The sequence below is a fragment of the Alexandromys fortis genome, unplaced genomic scaffold (genome assembly GCF_014885135.2).
Source record: "Alexandromys fortis isolate MF-2015 unplaced genomic scaffold, M_Fortis_MF-2015_v1.1 scaffold_63, whole genome shotgun sequence".
Classification (NCBI taxonomy): Eukaryota; Metazoa; Chordata; class Mammalia; order Rodentia; family Cricetidae; genus Alexandromys; species Alexandromys fortis.
Window position 1 is genome coordinate 6,198,344 of NW_026067953.1, and position 25,001 is coordinate 6,223,344.

The 25,001-nt window shown below is 45.6% G+C and overlaps 1 protein-coding gene across 4 annotated transcripts in view; it reads right to left on the bottom strand.

Moving 5' to 3' along the window:
• Nucleotides 1–25,001, bottom strand: part of Ttc7b (tetratricopeptide repeat domain 7B) — a 213,169-nt gene that overhangs the window by 132,670 nt on the left and 55,498 nt on the right. For all 4 annotated transcript variants that reach the window (XM_050151530.1, XM_050151527.1, XM_050151528.1 and 1 more), the window contains one exon: nucleotides 15,729–15,850. In XM_050151530.1, the coding sequence (XP_050007487.1) occupies nucleotides 15,729–15,850 (122 nt within the window). The remainder of the gene's footprint in view (nucleotides 1–15,728; nucleotides 15,851–25,001) is intronic.

Genomic DNA, 25,001 nt, shown 5'->3' on the forward strand with positions numbered 1-25,001 from the left:
AAAGAATCATGTCCCTAAGGGCTCCAAGGATTTGAACAGAGGGGGTAACACAGAGCCCAGGATAGGAAGTGGTGGAAACCGAAGGGCAGCCTTTAGTCCTAAGCCCAACGCTACCCACAAGCAGCCTACAGGCACCCAATTACTAACCAGCAGAAAGGAAGGACTCCGACATTGAATTGTTGAGTAAAAAAATGCCCAGTGCTCTCTTTGAGGAAAGAAGGAAGCAGAACCATGCGCTTGAGGCAGCAAAGGGCCTGTGGAGCTGACCCAGATACTTGCTGGACTGGGACAGGCTAATAATTTGAAATGAAAGAGGGAGCAAAGGGTAAAGTTGAGGGTGGTCATGAGAAGGGATGGAAGGAAGGGAGCATGGGATGTGAGACACCTGGAGACATGGACCCGGAGGAAAGAACTGGATGCCAGACAAACCCATGGAGAAGGAAGGATGGCTCACTAGCTGTCCTGCTTTCCCTCACCTGAGAAAAGAAACAAGTGCCTCTGCCTGATGGGGAGGAGAAAGCACCCCAGAGCTCTGACCTGCTTCTTAAAACATATCATCCTCACATCCCCCAACCATTTGCCAACTCCCCCACCTACCAGCTGGCCCTCTATTGCACATATAAACATTTACTGGCTGAAAGCCAAAAGCAGGCACTATGATGTTTGGTTTAATAATAAACTTGCAAAATCAAAGCTGATTTTCTTTATATGCTGTATCAAATTCTTCTCATGCACAGTTTTACACATGAAGATAGGAAAAAATGTCCATGGCTACCAAGCCAAGAAACAGAAGACCAGAAGACTTGGGACTGAACCTAGGCCCAGCATAGTTCTAGTGCCAGAAAGCAGAAAGAAGGCTCTGTCATGCGGACAGACCAGCCGCAAAATGGAGAACACAGCTAATTTCTACAGCCCGAAGCCAAGCTCACTCTGGAGGCAGGAGATGAGAAAGAAGGATTCAGGCTAGACTTTAGGGCTAGGAGGATGAGGGAAGTTCGGCTGGATGTTCTCAGCCTCAGGGCCCTGCTCAGAAGGCAGGGTCAGCTGACAAACCCAACACTGCTCTGACTGGATAGTGGAGATACGGTCTGTGTGCCCACTGCCAGGACAAGCTTCTAGAGAATGTTCTCCACCACACAGTGCTCTCCCTAGACAGAGCTCACAGTCAGTCCTGGAGAAGGTGGGGAGGTTTCCCAGCACATGGTAGGAAAGGCCAGCAGCATGATCTCACTCGTGCCGCCCTCTCCTCTGAGAGAACCCACAAGTCTTGCTCCTCTGGACACAGCTTGGTCTCTAGAGGCTGGAACAGTAGCAGAGCCAGCTGGATGCCTACCCTCTGGCTGCCAGTGAACATATCCCGAGATAATGTCTCCAAGGAACTGCAGGTCACATCACCTGCTATCACTGAGATGACCCTAGCTATCCTTCCATGTGGCTTCCCACCCACCCACCTGCTGAGACAGGCAGCGAGTCCCACGGAGAGAGTCTTGACCAGCAGCTAGGCAAGCTGATGGGACCTTGACGCCTGCTCTTATTCTTGCCCTCTCTGGATTCTGCTCTGTTCTACTTTTAACTGACCCCCCCCCCCGGGTTATTTTCTAAGCTTTCTCCTGTATAAAATACTGTACAAAAGAAAGCCACAGAAAGCAAACTTGTCATTGGGGGTTTATTACAGGGCAGGAATCCTTGTAATCACCATGCAAACATATGACAGGACAGACTATTACCGCTCACCCTACCCTAATAAACACATCTTTAACAGCCACAGGTGACGACCAAAGGCGTCTAAGAAAGCAGAGAGCAAGCCAGTGAGCAGTGCTGATGCATGGCTTCTGCTCCAGCTCCTGCCTCCTGGTTCAGCCTAGAGTTCCTGCCCTGCCTTCATGTGAGGATGGGCTGTGATACGGCGTAAACCAAACAAACCCACCCCTCCCAAGCCGCTTGTTTATCACAGCAACAGAAATCCCAGCTAAGACACTGACTTAGTTTTCCTGAATGAGAGTTTATGAACTCAAACATACATTTCTGTTGTAACTTCTAGCCCTGCTGAAATTCTAATTACTCCATATTTGGCCAAAGTCCTTGTCACATGATTTAGAGGACTTCAATAGCTTCTTAGATGTTTGGACTCATGCAAAGATATACAAGACTCAATGGGACAGAATATATCTGTGGAATGGAATAAAAGTTCTCTTTACTGGGATATGACGATCTAGGAGACAAGGATGCTCAGTGCCAATGGGTCAGTCTCCTTGCCCAGCTCTTCCCACCCATACCTTACAAATACCTCTTGACTTCATACTGATGTTTCCAATTCAATCACTCATACTTATGACCATGATTTTCCTTTGGCCATTTCTATGTTACATCTGTATGCTAAGAATTCTAGTTCTCAAGGACAGAAGAGACGATAAGATTAGGGAATCCACGACTATTGACAATTGCTTTACTCTAACTTGCATGACAAAGATGCAGACTAAGAACACCACACTAACCGCAATTACTGGGAGTCTGTAAGTCACCTCCACTTTCTGCATATGATGTCAGCATTCTCTTTGCATTTTAAATTCATGCACTATGTGCATTCGTACATTGACTGTATCCACTATGAGAGATACAAAGAATAGAAAAGTATAACCCATGCTCAGAAAAATTCATTCCAAACTGGCCAACATGAAGACTTCTACATAGCAGTCATATGGTCAAAGAATGTATAAAAATGACTTTTAAAACACAGCTGAGATGGTGCATTTGCTGGTAGGAAACACTAAAGAGATGAAAAAGGGAGACCTGAGTTCAAGTCAGCCTGGGCTACATAAGGCCTTGTCTACAAATAAACAAATGAGTAAACGCAGGCATTCCCTACAGTAAGTAGAACTGTAGGCAGGCTTAGTAGGAGCTTTCAGATGACAGAATAAAAGTGAACAGAAATTCCTCAATACAGAATGGAGACTGAAGAAAACTGAAGAGCAACATATTATACAAAACCCAAAAGAGAGGCAGGAAAGCACCCAAATAGTTACCCCACCTAGGGGAGAGCAGGAAGGTAAACTGACTTCTTATCAGGCCCTGGGGAGATGTATCCAGAGTGCTGAAAGAAAAACTGCCCACCACGTCCAGTAAAACTCCCTGAAACTAGCACAGAGGAAAGGGACTCTCAGAAAACAGGAAGTGACAGAATCTGTAAAGTACAGACCTGGCCAACCCGAAATCTTAAGGAAGCCCTTCAGTCTACAAGGAAATGTCAGCAGATGGTAAGACGAATCCCCAGAATAAGCTAATAACAGCAGCTAAATGTCACTGTGTGGGTAAATAGAAAAGAGTGCATCGCTTCCTTGTCTCTCTCTCTCAAACTTCTACGTTAAGAAGATGACACAAAGGGAAGCTAGTATATCGTATTGCTGTGTCTGTGACATAAAGACACTAACAGGGTCGTGATGAAGGGAGAGGCTCAGCAGTTAGCCGTGGCAGCTCTTCCAGAGGACCCAGGTTTGATTCCCCGCACCCACAAGGTGGCTCACGATCTTCTGTAACTCCAGTCTCAGGGGACACAACACCCTCTTCCGGCCTCTGTGGGCTCTGCCTGCACATGCTGCATAGAAACATATACAGGCTATTCATCCATAAAATAAATTTTGAAAAAATAATTTTTTAAAAGGGAGAAGATGATACTATGTTGGAGTAAATGAAGTCATCACTAATGTGGAATATGCTTGGTGAGATGATCTAGCAGGTAAGGGTACTTTCTGCCAAGCCTGATAACCTGAGTTGATAGACAGAAGAGAACCAACTCTTGTAAGTTGTCCTCTGACCACACACATACCAGGGGAATAAAAATGTAACTAATATAAGAGAAATATTGTGATAGTAAACATGCACATTATAATCCACAGAGGAGCACATCTGTAGTTCTCCTGCTCAGGTGGCTGAGGCAAGAGGATCACAAGTCATATCGTGGTCAACACAGTAAGACAAAAACAAAGAACAGAAAACAAAGAACAACCCCCCCCCCCCAGAGACACATAGACAAATAACAAAAGAGTCACAGTAAAGTCGATCATTTCAATAATTATATCAGATAGATTATGATTAAATACTTAATTGAAAAACCAAGTTAAGTTTATGGGATTAAAAAAGCAACACTGACCAGGCCGTAATGGCGCACGCCTTTAATCTCAGCACTCGGGAGGCAGAGGCAGGTGAATCCCTGTGAATTCGAGGCCAGACTGGTCTATAAGAGCTAGTTCCAGGACAGGCTCCAAAGCTACAATGAGAAACTGTCTCAAAAACAACAACAACAACAAGCCCTGTACATTGGACACTATAGAATATCAACGGCAGTGGTGGGCTGTGTGTGCATGTGCTGGTGTGCACACATGTGGAAGTCAAAGGATGTGAGCGCCTCAGAAGCTGACATCACTTAACACTTTTGAGACAGGGCTTTCCACTGTGCCCTAGGCTTGTAGATTCAGCCAGGCTGGCTGTAGAGCACACTCCAGGGACTGTCCTGTTTCCACCTCCCTAGATTACAAGCACAGACCACCAGGCCTGGCCTTTAAATATGGGCTCTGATCTCGAACTCCTTGCAGGTACATTATAAATGAAGCTATCTATCTCCCTAGCTACTTATAAAATATACTTTAAAAATTATTTTTTATTTTTATTTTTGTGTGTGTGTGTGTATGTGTGTACGTACACATGTATGCAAGTAGATGTGGAAGACAGAGGCCAATGTTCAGAGTCTAGTTCAATGGCTCTCTCATTTTTTGATTGGTTAATTAATTAATTTGAAATTATTTTTAATTTATGTGTATGTGTGAGAAAGTTGCTGCATGTGTGCTTGTGCCCGTAGAGGCTAGAAGATGGCATCAGGTTGCCTAAAGTTGGGTTGCAGGCAATTGTGAGTTGCCAGATATGGATGCTGGGAATTGAACCCTGCTGCTCTGGAAGAGCAGCAAGCTCTTTACCACCGAGCCACCTCTCTACTCCTCTACTTTATTTTTAGATAAACTTGAACACAATGACTTGACTGGACAGACTGACTGGCCAGTTAAGTCCCAGGGATCCTCTTGTCTCTACCTTTCCAGGGTCACAGTATCTAACTTTCTAGAAAACATTTTTTTCTTTTGTTTTTTTGAGACAGGTTTCTCTGTAGCTTTAGAGCCTGTCCTGGAACTTGCTCTGTAGACCAGGCTGGCCTCGAACTCACAGAGATCCGCCTGCCTCTGCCTCCCGAGTGCTGGGATTAAAGATGTGTGCCACCATCGCCCAGCAAAACATTTTTTTTTTTTTAGAGAAATGAAAACCATTCTAAATGGAGAGCCACGGGGTGGAAGCATCTGTTGCTGTAAACTTTAGGTTTTAGTGTGCACATAATGAAGCCCAAATTAATCCAGAGATTCACAGAAAACACTCACAAGATGTCTATCTGATATCCAGGATGTGTAAAGAATTCTTACCTCTCAATAAGAAAACCCAATGGAAAACAGAGCAGAAGTCTCAGTAGATACTTCCCCTCTGAACAGATACTCACTGCGGAAGACAAAGGGATTGCTAATAACCTCGTGAAAGCTGCTGGTATCATTACTCTTTAGTAAACACGCATTAAAAGGAATGATATGACAATTTTATTACAGTGGCTCTAATTAAAAAAGCTGACAGAATCTAATGTTAAAGAGAATGAAAGAAAGCTGGAACGCTAGTTAATTGCTGGTGTGAATTTAAAATGAAATTGCCACTTTGGAAAGAGTTGATTGATTGCCTAAGAAACTAAACAAACTTAACCATTTCCTTACCTGTGAATGCACACAAAGGAATGAAACCTTCCCCAAGGTTTATACACGAATGCTCATAGTGTCATTTTCTATAGGGGCCCATAAACGACAACAGTTTGACTGTCCATCAGATGGTGAATGGGTCAGTAACACGTAGCTAACGATACATTGGAAGGACAACTTGCATCCGAGGACCGGAAGACGGCTCGGTCAGTAAAGTGCTTGCTTTACAAGTGTGATCTCAGGTCCCTCCAAGCCAAGCAACAAGACGGACACAGCGGCATTCCCTATAATCCAGCAAAGGTAAGATGGGACAAAGAGTCAGGACAGCTTGCAGGCTAGGTAGCCTCGCCTACACAGCAAAGTTCCAGGCCATTGAGAGACCTCCTGAGGAAAGGCTCCTAAAAAATGATACTCAAAGGTGCCCTCTGACTTCCATTTGAATGCACACACACATACACATACATATCCATTCACACAAGCGAACACATCAACTTGTATATACAGGCAAGCACAAACGAATACACGGGCATGCATGCACACACGCACACACAGAAGAATGCCATTCTGATGCATGCTACAATATAGATTAACTTTCATATTGGAAGAAGTGAGAAGCACCAGACTACATATGCTGTAATTATATTTACATAAAATTTCTACTAAAAGAAAAGCCTTAGAGACAGAGCCCCTGCAGTTGCCTGGGGCTAGGAGTAGGACTGGAGATTGTAGTCAGTGAAGTCATTTCAAGATTCAAAGGAACCAGCTACTAGGGCCCGTCAAAGAGCCAGCTCAGAGACAGCCAGGATACAAATGCTGCCAAGAGGAGGTAGAAGGAAAAAGATGGAGAAGAAAGGTACAGTGTGTTCATGCCAACTCAGAGCATTACCACCAACAGAACTGTGCATAACAACTGAAAATGTAAACCTAAAATAGAGGGGAAGGTGGAAATACCAAATGTCAATTGAAAACACTAATTCATTAGTCTTCAAATCTTCCCATTAGAAGCAGGGTTTTGCCTGGAGAACAGAGACACAGGCTTCCTTCTTGGTGGACAGAGCTATAGCTGACACTGTCCTATCAAGAAAAATGCAAGGGGCCTGTAAGACAATAGACAATCCCTCCTCTTTTTAAATAAAAATTGCTAGTAAAACCTAAGAAAAGTCATAAATTATCTCAGTATGTTGCAGTCATTTTCTGAGGGTTAACTTGGCCTTTCCTTCTATAGTTTTAAGTGTTGGCTAAAAATATTTCTGCAAAACAAGAATGACGAGGAAAATGGCAATGGAGAGGGAAAAGGAACTATCCCTGGAGAGGAGTGGGGCCTCTGCCCCTCTCCCTGTAAAATGTTAATGTACTTGACACCTGAGCTAGGGAAGGCAGCAGGCTCGTGAGGTTCGTTCTGGGCAAGAGCCGGAGCAGCCATGGCCACTCTGCGTACATCTCTAAATTGCCAGGACTGCTCCCTACACTCGGGCGGGCTCCAAGGGCAACAACTGGCTTCCTTTTGCCCAGACAGGACGTGAACTCCTCTTTCCAGTACACTTGTGTCATTTCAACGGTCTACTCTTGAGACATGCCTACAAAGGCCACTCTAAGTCTCATGTGTCTCTGTATCCAACTTCACCCCATAAGGTTTCAACTACATGCTTAAAGGCTTCAAAAAATTAGTGTCTTGGAAGCTGTGGGAGCAAATGCTCTCAGGCACTAGAGCCACGGCAATTCTTTCCCACTGTAGAAGTCCGCACAGTCCAGAAAGAGTAGATGGCATCAGAGCCTGCCTGAGGCATTATAATAATGCAGTATTATCACAGACATCCTCCAACCTCAGAGGGAGGGGAGAGAGCAAAAGACACCAGAATAGATTCCATCTTGCTGGAGTCAAGGAAACTCCGATACTGTGGCAGCTTGCAGGGAAATGTCCCCTATAGACTCATGTATTTGAACACTTGGTCCCCAGTGGCACTGTCTGGGAAGTTACAGATCCTTTAGGAAGCAGAGCAATGCCTGAGAGAATATGTCACTAGAGGTGGGCTTTGAGGATTTATATAGCCTTGTCTGACTTCCTGCCTGCACTCTGCTTCCTGTGTGTGGTTGAGATGTGTGTTCTTGCTACCATGGCTTCCTCAGGATTCTGGACTCTAGCCCTCTGGAATAGAGGGCCGAAATCAACTCTTCCTTAAGCTACTTCTTGTCATGGGCTTTATCACTGCAGTAGAAAGGTAACTGATACAGATACTCAACCCGTTCCATCCTCCTTCAACAAAGTGAACTGCTTAGGGGACCACCCAGCGGCCTCAGCACACCTGGCTGTCCATAGGTAAGAGGTGAGAGCAGAAGCCCAGGCTCCAGGAAGCCGGTCCAGGCCACCTTTTCTTTCCCTGCTCCTCTCAGCACAGCACTCAGCGTCTCTGCTGACAAAGACACACTGAACAAACTACTTCTAAGGAAGATATACAATAATGAGATAGGAAGCCACAAGCCATAGCTAACCCAGGCACTGCTGAAGGAGCAGATCTGCCACCAAACAAAACTGAAAAGTTCCTGCCCAAGTAGTATCCCTTAATAAATGGAGGCAGACACAAGCAAGTAAACAAACAAACCAAAAAAACAAAACAAAGAACAACCTGGACAAAGAACTAACAAACTCCTTCTGCTGCTTGGGTCAACTTTCAATTGTCTTCCCCTAGACACCTAATAAAGGAAAGATATCATTCATGTTACCAGACAACACTGCATACTGTAGTAATGACCCCTGATTAGTAACTTACATCTGACCCAGGAGGACTTGCAGGAGGACTAAACCTGGTGGATATAGTGGCTTTGGGTACCATTTACACTCAGCAGGCGCTACTGAAGGCTCTGAATCCCAGGCCAGGCAGAGAGCACACTTCCTCAGTGTCAGCCTCACTCACACCCCTGAGCCTGACAGAAGAGGGACAGAAAGCAGCCCTGTACAGCCGAGGCCTAGTGAAAGAACATTCGCAAGGTAATACATCCTGATGCTGGTCTCTGGACTCTTGTGCAGGCATCTGGACTGATGGGTCCTCTTCTAGTTTTCTTTGAGTTGCTGTGATAAAACACTCTGACCAAAAGCAACTTGGATTGAAAACAGTTTATTTGGCTTACACTTCCAGGTCACAACTAATCACTGAGGAAAGTCGGGGTAGGAACTGGAGCAGGAACTCAAGACTCTGTGAAGGAACGCTCCTTGCTGGCTGACTCCCAGGCTCATGCTCAGCTTCCTTATATGGTCCAGACCTTCCTGTCTAGGGATGGTGGCTCCAGAGCTCCCCACATCTGTCAGGACACGGTATAGGTCCACATGGCCCAGGTCATCTCTCAGCTGAGACTCCCTCAGATGACTCAGGTGGCATAACGCTCATAGCTGAAGCTAACTAGGACAGGAAAAGTGAGCTCTGCGCCATTCTGATAGGTCAGTGTCTGTCAGAGCCGCTGGGAGGCACTGTTCATTCTGATAGGTCAGTGTCTGTCAGAGCCGCTGGGAGGCACTGTTCAGAGCGAATTTGTTGCCGATTAGACAAATGCTGGCGAGAGGAAGAAAGCAGACGAAGCAGGCTGGCCTGGCTGGACATGCCCCCGAGGACTTGTCACTCATGCCTTTGCCCTTCCTCATTAGCGACTAGTCACTGGCCCATTTCGGGCCTCTCACTTGCTCAGAAAAGGAAAACAAACTCCCCCAGACCATCAAATCTAGGGCAAGTCCATCTGAACACGGCTCAGTACTGTGGCTATTTTAAGGCATGATGATGGGACTCCTCTCTGAAAGCAAGGGGCATAGCTAGCTGCTTGCCACCTTATCCCAGAGCTCAGGGCAGGAGCTGGTCAGCACTAGGCTAGCAGGTGACTGTCACAACAATCTGAAATTCAGTGGCAGTGAGTAACACTCCCACCTACGCCATGTGCTCCTGGCATAGTTTCCTCACATCTCCAGCACAGTCCAGAACTGGTCTGCACTATCACTGGTACGTGAGGGCTCTCCAGGGCAATCGACCTCCAGTTCCATCAAGAGTTATTAGTAAGTGGTCCCCAAACATCAAGTTACCTCTGATTTTAAGGCACTACATTATATGATTTTCTTCTAAAGGAAAATCTATAAGAAGAAAAGAAAAAAATAGCATTGTTTCTTTCCCCCCTTTCTTAAAAGGCTTAGTCCACTTGTAATAATTTATTTTCCTGATGGAACGAAAATTCCACAGGGACCATTTGCTATCTGGACCCTAGTTCTTAACATACAATGATCTGACAGGTTAACAGCTAAGTGAATGAACAAGCAGACAAGGCACACACACACACACACACACACACACACACACACACACACACACACACCAGGGCCCTACTGAAACTGAAAACACCTACACAAACCCTACAGCAGTTCGCCTTTCAGGAACTTCTAGTTCTGTTTAATGGCAGGCAGGAGGCAGTGTATACCTGGGCAAACCCACTCACTCTGGGAAGGGCCTCCAGGAGGTTCAATTAAACAGCCAGTTAGTTCAACACCTCCCTACTTCGGAAGCCTATGGTGACCCACCCCATCCTTCTGCAGTTGCGGACAGACCAGCATGACTCCCCAGCACTGAGAAAGCTTCTGGAGGAACAAGATTCTGCCACACCTGCAGTTAAGTCTAAGTGTTTGTGAAGAATTGAGAGTAAGAACCTATGACCTTATTTCATCACAGAGAACATAGTGATTCATCACAGTGGATTTTGAGTTTCATAATCAAGATTGAAAAGGGCTCTTTTGTTTCCATAATCAAGTCTTGACAGTATTAAGGGATGGAGAAGACCCTAACCCAAATTTAAATAAAACAGAATTTGATTGGTTCTTTTTAATTACATAAATAGTTCCATCTAAGGTACTTTAAAAATCCAAATTTCAGTGCAAAAAGGCCATGCTTTCAGAGAATAGGACACCTACTTGGGATGGATATCATAGTCTGAGTGGAGAGAGAGCTGTGCCCAGTGTTAGGGCAGAAGGACAGGTCTCAGTTTTGCCACCAGTCAGCTACATGAAGCTCTGGAAATGTGCAGACTCCACAGAGCAGCAAGTGACCGTTGACCTGCTCACAGAAGCAGTGTTTGGTACCAGACCACACTTGGTACCACCCAGTGTGGCCTCAGCAGATGCCTGAAAACTAAGCGGGACCTCTTTGGACATGGAGCCTTGTTGGAGGAAGCATGCCACTGAGTTGGGCTCTGAGAGTTTACAGCCTCATGCCTCTTCCACGTCACCTCTGCTTGGTGTTTAGGGGTAAAGACGTGATCGCTCAGCTTCCTGCTCCAGCCAACTGCTGCCAGGCCTCCCCTTACATTAGGAACTCTCCCTCTGAAACCCTTCTTCTCTAAGTTCTCTAGGCCATGGTGTTCATCATGGAACAGGAAAGCCACCATCCACCCGGCATCTGGTCTCCCGCCATCTTTCTACTGTCCATCCTGCCAGCAGGATTTCTACAGGCAGCAATTCTGGAGCATTCTGCCAGCAGGATTTCTACAGGCAGGAATTCTGGAGAAAGCAAGAGTTGCAGGAAAACGCTTTCTGAGGTGGTTGACTACATGAGGTCACTTTCTCTTTTCCTGGCTTTCTCCAGTCCAGGTTCCTCTCTGGCCCCTACCCAGTCCTCAAGGTGACAGAGAGACAGCGTCTTCTGTTCTCTGAACCAGTGCTCACCTTTGCCCCTTTCCCCAGTGCTCAGTAACACTGAGCAGGTGACCATTCCCTGCTCTCACAGAGAGCTCCCCATAGCTTCCCCGCTGCCCCTGCTGGCTCCTCCACCAGCTCTCCTCCTTGCCCTATTTCCACTTCTTGCAGGTCCTGAGCTGGCTCCCAGACAACGCTTCTCTGCCACTGTTCTTGTTAATTCCACTGGCTGGGATTTAGCTAACAACAACATGATAAAACTCAAGCTTTAGACTTAAATTCAGTCTGTGTTTGTCCACCTTCCTTGCTGATGCTCCTTCAGGGTGCATATCAGAACAGAACGGACTCAAAATCAAGCTTCCAAATCTGACTCTTTCCTTGTCCCCACCCACTAGCCTTGATGCTCTGTCTTAAGCCTTCTGTCTAGGCTACACTGAGCTGAGCTAGACACTCTGCAAAAGTCAACAAGATAATCTGAGAACATTAACCCATGCTTAACAGAGATTAGTGGCCTACTGTTTCTGCGAAAACGGAACTCCACAAGCTCTTGCACTGCAGCACCTCAGGGGAGCTCCAGATCTGCACCATCCACGCTGCTTTCTTTGACTCAGGGACTCCCATTAAGAAAGTGATGCATCTTAACTAATGGCACAACCTAAGAGGCTTGTCTCCCAATTGAGAGACATTTGCCTTGTCATGTCAGCCAATGCTTACCCTCCCTGCTTAAAACCAGTTCAGAAGCAGGGGAGGAACCCTGCTGATAAAAGCAAAATGACCTGAAATGTCCTCCACTAGCCTGGTTTACAACAGAGGGTTGAATAGCCTGAAGCAAGCGTCTCTGGTGACTCTAAGCAGGGAAGTAGATGGGTGAGCCCATCCTCTGCCACTGGCTGTGCTGTAGTGAGGACTCCTCAGCTGCTCCCCTGGAGCTGTCAGTGAGAAGTGACCTGCCTATGTCCAGCTCCAAACCCTGGCCTATGGAGCCCAGCGACCACCTGATGCCTGCTTCTCTCCGAGACACCACCTCAACCAACTTCGCCCGAATATTGTCACAGTTTTAGCTGGTCAGTCAGCTGAAATAGACAAACTGATAGGTAGGCAGGTAACTTCTTTTGGTGGGGTTGAACCCAGGTTTCCTGCACATACCACTGCCAGTAACAGCTCAGACCCTTTTATTTTCAGACAGAATAGCACTATTGCTCAGGCTGACCTTGAACTTGCAATCCTTCCATCGCAGTCTTCTGAGAAGCTGGGTTACAGGTACACACCACCAACACAGCTGGTAAAATGTTTTTGTTTCTTTGTTTGTTTTTGTTTTTTGAGACAAGGTTTCCTGTGTAATTCTGGCTGTCTTAGAACTCACTCTAGACCAGTTTACCTTGAACTCAGAGATCTGCTACCTTTGCCTTCCTGAGATCAAAGGCCTGAGCCACCACCACCCACAATGTTTTCATTCTTAATAGGCTGCTAGCCAGGGCGATCAGAGAAATACATATGAAGGGTAGGTGAGTTCATTCCACATCCAGCTATATCCAAGGACTCCTGGAACAGGAAGGCTGGGAGTGCTGGAGGCCTAGACAGTAACAGGGGACAAAAGGGAGGGAAAGGGAAGCACGACCAGAAGGGGGTGGGGGAGAGGGAGAGGTTCACAAGGACATAGAGACTAGGACAGTGGCAAGAGAACCAGTGGAATACAAAGTCAAGGCAGTTGGTCAGCTTAGACAACAGCAGGACCAAGTTCCTAGGAAGATGTTCGAGGACACTAGTTTGGTAGTTACTCCTGGAACGATGGAAAATTATAAAAGGTAAGATTCATCCCCATAACTCAGTGAGTACATCAAAACAACCCAGATGCTAAGTGTGGATCTGAGTAAATTTCTAAGATGTTTATCTATTTCTACCTAAGACAAAAGTCATCTACACTGCATTTTCCTACCACTGAAAGAGAAATAAGGAGAGGTGACGAACAGCAGTACACACCAGAAGACAGAACTGCAAGGGGCTAGAGCATAGGACAGCAGCTCCTCCATGGGCTCAATGTCCTGGGTCAGCTGACCCTAAGGCCCTAAGAACCCACCAGTGCAAACATCCAAAATCACTCTGAGGTTTCAACAGGGACTCCCACCTCCACATACTTAGTAGCTCTCAAGTGTGGCCAAGTACAGCCTTTGAACACTGCAGATGGGAGGAGCCCTCAGAGTACCTGGTCTGCAGAGCACAGAGAATATGAAAGCATTAGAAAAGAAGAAGAAAGGCTTCAAAGGTAAGCGGGCCGCGTCAAGGCACTTCCTCGAATTTTGGTAAAGTAAAATGTGTTGGGAATGAATCAGGATGCAATCCACAGAATGTAACCGTGCAAACCTTTCATTAATACACTTTAGTTGTATGCAGTGGGCAGCCAGCATTCTGGGGATAAGGTCAGAGTCTAACAGTCCTGATTCCCACCCACCTCCTCCAAATAGGCTTCAACAATCAAAATGAGCTGTCCAGTCCACATGGGCAATCTCACAGAAGGCACTTCCTGTAGATTCTACAATGTAGAAGGTATTGACTTGGCCCCTGGGATCCCCAGTGGAACCATGTCAATACATCCCACAGATTAGAGAAGGCAAGGATTGGGGATTCTTCGAGAAAAGGGGACTCAACAGACGACTAGAAGAACATTCCCTGTGCCCTCCCTCGCCCTCCATTCGCAGAAGCAGAGAGAACAGACTAAGGGACATGCCTCATTGCTCAGGCGATCTCAGTCAGTGGCAGATGAGATCGGATCTGAAGCCTCTTCATGCCAAAGGTACCAAGCAACCCACATCTTGGCATGTTGGCTGCAGTCTTTGGCAGGCCATGCTGAGCAGAAACAGTGAACTCTGGAGCAAAGAGGGCCTTCCTTCTCAAAGAGTTTAATACAATTTGGAAACTACCGATTTACTTTCAACAATACAAAAATGGGTACACACAGCAGTGAGCTTCCAGGCAGACCCCTTCTGAGAGCTACACCTCAAGGTTTAAAGGTCTTGAAAATGAAGATGGGGGGGGGGCTCCAACGTTCACTGTGTCAGAGACTGGGACTTGTGTCTCCTCTGTCATTCAAAGCACTACTGGACTACTGCTCCCAGAGGAAGGGGGCGGGCCTCTAGGCCTCCCATGCAAAGCCAAGGGAGAAACCAGATACCTACTGTGGGTCTTCATGCACATCTATCCTGCAGCACAATGTCAAAACAAGGACAACTGAAGAGATGGCAACAGAACCAGCACGTTTCTCACAAGAACAACACAGAAGGAAAACAGACGTCAATGCATTAGAGCCATCCTTTCCGTCCACATTCTGCGACCCTTCTAAGCTTCTCAAAGGCAGTCTGGGGAGAAAAGTCCTGCCCATCACATACATGTGCAGAAAGCTCTTGGGAGAAGAAAATCCACTTTTCTGAACCGTTAAACTATTGAAAGGGATTCTGTGTGTTGGAGTCTCCTTGGATGAAGTGGAGAGGAAGCACCATTCATGCGGAGGAGGGGCATCCGAGACATGGCTCCACCAGAGTCACAAGTCCAGCCTTGGAGCTCCCTACTGGGAATTCATACTCACCCAAGGGTCCCCCTGTCTCCTCTCCTACCTCCAAACCTCACAGGAAGTCAGGAGAGTCAGATGGAGAGGACACAGAAAGAACCAATGCTCGTCGTTTTTATAAAACAATCCAACTATAGCATATAGTGTACGTGTGTGCGTGCGTGTATGTGAGCACACGTGTGTGCGTGCGTGCATGTGTGTGAGCACATGTGTGTGCGTGCATGTGTATGCGCACACGTGTGTGCGTGCATGTGTGTGAGCACACGTGTGTGCGTGCATGTGTGTGAGCACACGTGTGTGCGTGCATGTGTGTGAGCACACGTGTGAGCATGCATGCGTGTGCATGTGTGTGAGCACGCGTGTGTGCGTGTGTGTGTGTGTGTGCGTGCATGTGTGAGCATGCATCTGTTGCACTCTACCTTGTTTTCTGAGATACTGACTATTACCGAATTTGGAGCTTACTATTGAGGCTAGACTGGCTGGCCAGCTAGTCCCTGGGATCCACCTCCACTCCACAGAACTGGGATTACTGGCACTGCCTGGTTTTATGTGTAGATCTGGGTACTCATGCTTGTGGGGCAAGCACTTTACCTGCTGAGCACCTCCCCAGTTCTGTAATTCATATTTAAAATCACCTGTTCTAACAACTGAGCCAGAGACAGCATATAAAAAGACCATTTTCCTTCTTAGGAAGTGGATTTAAAAACACAACAACAAAAAGAAAGCTTACCCATTTTTGAAATAGAGGACATGGGCTCTCTGAAGTCCTGTTTCTAGGAAAAAACCTAGTTCTTGATCGTGGGGAGCAGGGCCAGGCTTAGGGCTTCTGTTCTGAATATTAGTTAGTATTACCTAGAAGGGGAGAGAATTGGAAAACTAATCAAATACAGATCAATGCCACCTTCCTTCAAACCCTAGCTCCAAACACAGTGTAAGACTTGACAGAGACAGATGCAGTGTCCAGGAGCAGCATGAGTCGCAGAGGATGATGTCTGTCACGGGGGCATCGGGCAGCCCTGCAGAAGGCTGGCTGGGAGAGCTCAGAGCATGGGCTCAACAGAATCATCAAACAGGGAGTCTCTGCTAAATGCCAACATGTTACCAGGGAGGCTGAGTCAAGCAGAATCGGGTCTCAGCAGAGAGCAGAAAGTCACTATCTATCAATGGCTCTGGTCATGCAGGCAGTCACACTCCTCCACCAAGAGCCAGCAAGCGACAGAGTTGACACTAAGTGTGGAATTCGGCAAAAGACAAACTCCACAGGTTGTAGGCTCAGGCTGGGAGGCTGAGTGGCACTCATCTATCCTCAAAGAAAGAGCTGAAGAAAAAATGCTCACTCCTTTTCCTCCTGAGCATGGCCTTTTGTGCCACGGATACCTTGTGCCGTGGATAACCAGGTTGAAAAGATTTAAATCTTTAGCTCTGAGAAAACAGAACAGAAAAGGCTGCCAACTCATCAGATAAGAGACTTGCGAGCTGAGTTCAGAGTGAACTGTAAACACACATCAGCGAACAAAGCATGTCTCAGGGAGGCCCAGACTCACAGTGCACTTAAAAACCACACAGGTGCTCTGCAGACGAGCTGCTCACGTTTTCTGAAAGAGAGCAGCTCCCAAAGGCTTTGAATTTACTCTCCAAAGAAAAGCGAAGCAATTGCTGGTTCTCTACGCTACGAACTTCCCTTTGGGTACAAAGGAAAGAACGCGCCACCACTGGAGAACAAAATCCAGATGGTTGTGTCTACACTACACCACACCTTAGCAAAAGTCCCCGGCTCCTTCCCACCTCTGTAGTGTTTCTTCTGCAGGGACAGCACTTCCACCCCACTGCAGGCTTCTCCTCCTCCAGTGTGTCAAGTCAAGGGTCACAGAGATGCACAGAGCCATGTCCTAGGCATTTCCTGTCTTCTCTTATGTCTATCTTGAGATAACAGCATCCATTTCTATGGGTTTCAGAACTCACTGGCATGTGACCAACTCTCCAGTTTAATTTCTGATCCAGGCCTTCCTCTGGTTTCCAGACTCATGCAACAACTCTGAAACTTTCCAATTACCCTTCAAGTTCTTTTGACAATGGCCTTTACTTTTGAAATGCTATATTATTCAAAAGCAAAAGCAATTCAGTATTGTCCAAAGAAAATTAAAAACTGGCTTACAATTCTACCATAAAGTAATAGCCCACGCAACATCTGCTGAGTAGCAATGCACACATCTCTGTGCACATACATATTAAGCAGAGACAAAATCATTTTACAAAAAGAAGCCATCTTATAAATGCTAGTTATAACTTGACAGAAGTTAACTGAAGCAGTCACAAGAGGAGAAATCTCTTTCCCAATAGAAGGGATCAAGCTTGGCTTTTATATATGCCAGGCAAGCACTCCACCACTAAGTTATATTTCCTGCCCCAGAATTCATTAAAAGTTCCCCTAAAGTTAAATACTAAGTTTATTATATTTACTATACTATATGTGCATTAGTATGTGTGTATAAAAACTATACACATACAAGGGAAACGGAGGGACAATTATTCTTTTACCTTCATATTTCAACTTTATATGGTAACTAATGACACATGACACAGATGTTGAGATTAGTATATTCATGCTTTCTATTTTGACTTTTCATCTATTTTTATTATATTATTATTTTTAGATTTAAGATTCAGTTTCATTATATCACCATTTTCATATTGCTATGTAAATATGCCTGACAGAGAGATGTATGGATAGAGATAGATAGACAGACAGACAGACAGACAGACAGATAAAGATATAGTTGAATGCCTACTTTTTCTTTGTTTAGTTTGGTGTGATTTTGGTGATGAAGACTATGGCTTTGTAGAAAGTTCAGAGGTCAGGTTGTACAGGTCTTCCAACGTGATTCACCGACTTCAAGACATGTTTTGGCTGTTCTGGCTTACCTGAAATTTCACATAAATTTCTGAACCTTCTTCAAAAAAGTGGATCATATTTTGATTGTTACTGGATCCGTTTCCAGAAAGTTACCATGTTAATGGACTGAGAGCTTCAATCCATGAGTATGAGGTATCTTTTCAATTGCTGAAAAGTCCTTTTCTATTTAACCCTTTTTGCTACATGAATTCCTATGAATTTTAGTCTTTTGATGTTAGTAGACATGCTCTAATTTTAACTTTATAACCATTCCTTGTTAGTGTACAGAAACACATGACTTTGTCTTCTAGTCTTTATATTCCATAACTCTGTTGAATTTGTTTATTAGTTTTGACAGATTTGTGCATGTGGATTTTACGTTTATACAATCGCATATCTGGCAAGGAATTTCCAGTCTAGATGTCTTTTATTGCTTTTGCTGGCCTAAACACAGGGAAGAATTCCTAGTAACATATCAAATAAAGTAATTAAAAACTAATTTTCTTGTTTCAGGTCCTGGGGGAATATGCCCTATTCCCAGGCTAAGTAAGTTCCCACTCATCTCTAGACTGTTGGCTGTCTTTTCCATTAACCACGAAAAGATGTTGGGTTTTACCAAATGCTTTCTTTGAATCTATTGAAACAGTTTCTTTATGTCAATACGCTTCCTGAACTGTACATCTCTTAGTCATGGCTATATCCTTCCTAGAGAAACTCCTCAGCTTCCAAGAGATTAATCTTGACAAATGTATCATAAGTTACAAGAGCATTTAATACACCTAACGGCCACCACAACTTGGCCTAATCTACCTTGTACATGTTCTGAATACTTACAATAAACTACTAATGTAAGTTCATTTTGTGACAAAGTACTGACCAGCTCATGTGATGTACTGCATGCCTGTGCATGAACATGCTGGCAATGCGGTGCAGAGTGCACTCGGGTGTCAGCTCCTCCTGAAGCTGATCTTGACTTCACATTGGCCCAACACTATTCTCTGGCTTCAAAGTGGTCTTCCCACACCAAAGTGCTCCTCGTGCTGGCCGAGAGCCTGATCCTCTTGAGGTGGCGAGGTTCCTAGGGATGTGTTCTGCAGCTTCTCCATTAAGGCATCCTGGTGCCAAACTGCCAAATGTGGGCACCATGAAGCCAAAGCCACCAAATTCTGCTACCTTCTGGGGCTGCAACTGGCCCCTTCTTTCAGCTGCGTCTACGTCAGCCTTCTGTTGGTTTTCCCCACTGCTTAAGCCAGTGATTCTCAACCTTCCTAACACTGAGACCCTTTAGTGCAGTTCCTCCTGTTGTGGTGATCCCAAATTATGAAATTATTTTTGTTGCTATTACATAACTGTAATTTTGATACTATTATGGATCACAATGTAAATCTCTGTGTTTTCTGATGATCTTAGATGACCCCTGTGAAAGGGTCATCCAACCTTTAAATGGGTTGCGGCCCATAGGTTAAGAACCACTGGTTTAAGGTTTTCTTTAATTCCCTTTTACAATTTGAAAGCATAGCTGGATGGGGTCTTGCCCTGAGGGCACCACTCCATTTATTCCACGCAGCATCAGGCTTTTCTTTAAACTTTCATCTCCTTGAGCGCTGGACTTAGCTCCATTACACTTCCTGGTGCTCCTTTTCTCCTCAGACTGGACATTTTAAACTTTTTCCTTGCTCAGCTTGTTGCTTTTCCTTACAGGTCTGAATAAGACTGAGCACTAATAACCATACGGCAGAGTCAAGAGTAGCTGCTTTGAAATCGCCTCTGCCAAGGCTCCTGGTCTAAACTTTCTCCACTGGCAGATTTTTTTTTTTTTTTGGACAAGGGCAGAAAGCTGCCACATTATCACCAAAATATCACAAGAATGGTCTCTCGGCCACTTATTAATATTCTCCTCTGAAACCTCTCAAGGCAGGCCATCAAAATCTACACTCTCTCAGCACCACTGTCTTCCACACTCCTAGAAGCACCACTTAAAGCACTCAACTGCGTCTCTAGTCCAAAGTTCCAGCGTCAACATTTGGCCAACAAAGAGCATGGTGGGACCTGTCATAGCAACTCCGCCCCAGTACCAATTCCTACCTTAGTCAGTGCTCCACTGCTGTGAAGAGAACCATGACCACAGCAACTCTTACAAAGGAAAGCATTTGACTGGGGCTGGGGCTGGCTTACAGTGTCAGAGTCCATTATAATCAAGGCTGGACGTGGGATGAGGTGCATGGTGGCCAGGTGCGTGGGCATGCAAGCAGGCATGGTGCTGGAGAAGTAGCTGAGAGTTCTACAACTAGATCCACAGGCAGGCAGCGGGAAAGGGGAACCACCAGGCTTGGAATGGGCTTCTTGAAACCCCAAGGTCCACCCCCAGTGGCAAACTTCCTCCATAGCTCCTAATACTTTCACATAGTGTCACTCCCCTGGTGACCAAGTATTAGAATCTATGAGCGTATGAGAGTCATTCTTATTCAAACCACCACGAAGAGGCATTAAAATTTGCAACAAAAAATTTAATCATATTCACTATATGAAACTGAACCCTAATCTTGATTTGTAAGTTCATTCTTTTGAAATATGGAAGTGTGGAAAACGCCCGAAGTCCTCGATGGGGTCACTCCAGCATTAAAGTTTTAACCATAATAAAACTCAGCGGCTAAGAGTATGTATTGCTCTTGCAAAAATCCAAGTTTGCATTCCAGAACCCACGTCTGGGAGCTAACAACTTGCCTACAACTTCAGTTCCAGGAGATCTATACTCCTTTCTGGCCTCCATACACACTGCACTTCCATGTATGAATCCACACACAGCCACAAAGATACATAATTAAAACAAAAACAATGTCATTAAAACAAAATACAATACAATAGAAGATTACACAGCAATAAAAAGAACCAATGCATGCTGCAACACAAACAGATCTGGAGAACATTATGCTAAGTCAAAGAAGCCCGTCACCGTAGATCACACATTATATGACTTCATCCGAAATGTTCAGAACATGCACATTTATGGAAGCAGGAGGCTTAGCAAGAGCTCAGTGCCATTAGAACAGATAAATGAGGAGTGACTGCTGGCGGGTACGAGGCTTCCTTTGAGATTGATGAAGATACCCTGGGACTAAATTCTGGAGATGCTCACACAGCTCTGAATACAATCAAAAATGTTGAAGGCATTATTGTGTCTGCAATCACAGCTACTTCAGGAGCTGAAGCAACAGGATGATGAGTTTGGGTGCTATCCTATCTCATACACATTAACAGATAAAAAGGAAAGTCACACAGAATCATCCAATTCGAATGGATGGACACATTGTATGCAGTGTGTAAATCATCTCTCAGCAACACATCCTTTAAAACTACTACATTTCCTCTCGTACTGTGTGTAGAGGGCTGCACGTACTGCAAAGCAAGTGTGTAGATGACAGGGCAGTTTGTAGGAGGTGACTCTTTCCTAGCATGTGAGTCCGGGGGATTGAACTCGGGACTTCTGGCTTGCCAACAAGTGCCTTTCCCCATTGAGCCAAAGCACTGGTCTGACATCAGTCTTTAAAATAACAACAACAACTAAGCAAATATGGGGGAAATGTCAATTCCTTTAATAATTTTAAAATGTAAAGTAAGCATGCAAGACACTATGTTCACTTTGAAAATAATTTTGCAACAATTTGTCAAGAGGTAGAGCAATGCCTTGTCTCCTGCTTGAGCTGCAGATGTTGAAAGGTGCAAGTGTTGGCTGATAGCCCCAAGACATGGTAAAGAGCATGGTAAAATACCCCACTTCTGGGGATTCGCCCCTAGGAAATATTGTGTAAAGCAAGGGAAAAGCTGCCTGGAGGAAGTTGCCCAGTTAGCCCCAATAGGAAGACATCAGCCGAAATAGTAATTAACTATGAAAGTGATGTCAAGTCTAATAACAAAGTGAAAACAAGGCAGATAGGAAATGCTTTACTGGCCGGGAGGCGGGGCGCACACTTGGAATCCCAGCAGAGGCAGGTGGATTTCTGAGTTCAAGCTAAACCTGGTCTATGGAGAGAGTTCCCAGGACAGCCAGGGCTACACAGAGAAACTCTATCTCAAAAAACCAAGAAAAAAAAAAAAGAATACTTTACTGTTTGGAAGGAAAAGGCATTATAGCAAGGCACAGTCGTGAATACAAGTAACGGCTCCTCTCTGGTTACTGGACCTGTCTGGAGTTCTAAGAATGTTGTGGAGGACACAGGTCCAGGCAGTCAGATGTCAGGCTCAAAATCATAGGTGCAAGAGCAGAGGCTGGCCAGTTCCTTTCTGGACATTCCCTAAGGAAGTGTTCGTGTACTGACCTGTGCTCTAAGCTGGAGTGAATGAAGGAAACAGACAGCGAGAAGGACGCTGTCTTGGCTGCCTCACATGTGAAAGCCACTTCAGTGGCTTATGTGTTTAACTCAAGCCCTGCCTCTCTCGGCAGCTTCAATTCCAGCTTGAATTCAAGACACACAGTGACCTTGATCTGATCCAGCTTTGGATCCGTCTCACTCAGCTGTGCCACTCAAGCTCCCTTGTAGGGCAGACATCATAACTCAAGTCGTGACCTGTGGTCCCTGAGTAGCTTATTGAGGAGAAGGAATCTGGGCTGGGCTCTGCAATACTTGGGGACCTGGTGTTTCTTCTCAGAACTTTAGCACTAGAATGGACCCTAAACAGGTACAGGTGCCTTGCAATGTAGCGTTAGCTTCTCTTCCAAAACCAGGTGTAAAGAAATGAACTGTCAGTGGAAGGCAGAGCTCCACCCTGGCCCTGCTCCTGCTCTAGAATGCTACCAGCTACAGGATGACTTCATGTGCCAAAAAGCAGGGCTTGGGTTATGACAGCAAGGATGAGGTCATCTTTATCCATATCACTGCACCACCAGAAGGGCCTAACAGAGCAGAAAACTTTATTTACTATTGGCACACTGCCACTATCTGAATATAAACTAATCAAAGCCACCATATGTCACTGTTAATGCTATTTGCTTGGATTTGATTAGTCTGATCAAATTATTTTACACACAATATTTGCTATATTTTATTCTCTTTCAGAAAACAAACTATCAGAGAACATCATTGGTCCAGATCTCTATAACCTTCATTTGACGAGGACAACCCTAACCAAACACTGAACACACAGCTTTCACTGACTCATCTCCTTTGACCCTGCCTCCACATTTGGGGCCAGCACCCAGCTACCTGGCATCCCACCATCCCTGGGAATGCTGGATCTCAAACCCTTTGCCATTAGACAATTCTAGTCCTAGTCTGCTGTGAAAACAGAAAGTGAAGCACAAATAAACGAACAGGCCAAGTCCATCTGAGTGTAAAGAACAATCCAGAACCCAGGAACAGGAAGAACAGGCTTCAGTACAGACAGAGCAATCACATGACCCCAAAAGAATACTTTATAAACGTGTCACTATGTTCCTAACTAGACAATGTGCTTGTAATGGTCCAGATTTTCATCTAGACACCTGGACCGTTTAAAGGCTGTAATGAACACTATGCTAACATCTGCTGCATGCTAGCAATGCACTAGAGAATACTACATGGCAGTTCCTATGGCTGTTTACAGATGAGGCTACGGGACACACACAGGCTAGGTGGCATGCTCAAAGCTCCCCAGCTAAGCCGAGTCTTGACCAGGACTCCAGTGCCAACTCCCTCCGCCATGCTGCTCTGCTGCCTCTCCCAGCAGACACCAGCAGACTCGAGAGGAGGACAAGCTCAGACCCCTTTCTGAAGCGCCATCCACTGCCCCTCTGTACAGCTCCTACAGGGATGAACAAAAAGACCAACTGCAGGCAGATTCAGAGAATGGCAGAGCCTCAGATTTGGAAAACCGTTAGTCACTACAGTAACCTTAAGAGTTCTCCCAAAGCTTTACTGTTAATGAATGAACTTAAGAGCCAATTCTTATAAATAAAATGACAATAAATCCTGACAAAGAGCAGCTGCCTCACCTCAGGGTGGCAGGAGGCAGGAGAAGCCATTGTGCACTGCCTCTGCCCAGTGCCTGGCAAGGCGAAGGCGCATCAGATCTTCTTCCTGGGATGTCTTGAAGGTAAGACTATTTGTCCCAGGCCTGCCCAGGCTTTTACTCCTCTCAGAGTCAATTTCTGTTCTTACTCCAGCAGAACTCTTTAAAAGTTCAAAAGCAAGTCAACCGAGTTCAAATTTTAAAAACAAATAAGGTCAATGAAACCCTAAACTCCCAGGCAGCCCAGGTTCCCCAGTTTCTAGACTGCCCAACATAAAACGTCTTGAGTACCGACTGCAGTCAAAACAGATGTTCGGCTGGGTCAACCCCCCTCCCTGCTTAAATCTGGGCAGGTCCAAAGTTTCCATAAAGGAAATGGTACTGAAAAATCAGAGCCAGAAAGAGCCATGCAGAGAGGCTGAGATTTGATGGAGGCAGGAGAAGTACTCGCCTGGGGTTCTGGGGGTCAGGGTTCTCACAGTCCAGTACTGTGGAGGGCTTTCTACAAGCGGGCGTGGTGGGCGTGGCGGGTGGGAGGAGACAGTTCAGTGCCACACAGCGGCCTTGAGATGAGAACTGGTGAGGTGAGCCCTGTACTGGGTGTCAGTCAAGAACTGGTTTCTAATTGGTCAAACTTGCTGGGTGTCCCGGGGCCTTAACTTTCTTTTCAAAACCTAACTCCCTTAAACCAAAACAGAAGGAAGTGAGGAAGAGGGAGGAAGGGAGGGTTCTTTTGGATTCCATGGCTATGGATTCCTCTGCTGTCCAGCTGAAGAACACACCAGTAACCATGGAATTACTACAAAAGGCAGGAGACCCCATCCTGTGTCACTGCAGACACACGTGACAAATGAATCCCTCTCTCCCTGCCAGGGAAGGGCAGCTCCACAGTGGACACGTAGATGGTGAGCTGAGAAATGAAGGTCTCTGATCAAAGCCAAAATATATGGTCAGCAGCAGAGCTCAGTTGGGACGAACTGGGTTTTCTACAGCCATGTGCCCGTCAGGGCAGGTCGGCAGGGGAGGAATACAGTCTTCAAAATCAGCCTGTACCATCATTTCCGACAACAACAAAATTCACTCCTCACAGAACCTTCCAGTGGGACAGCATACTGGCCAGAGAGC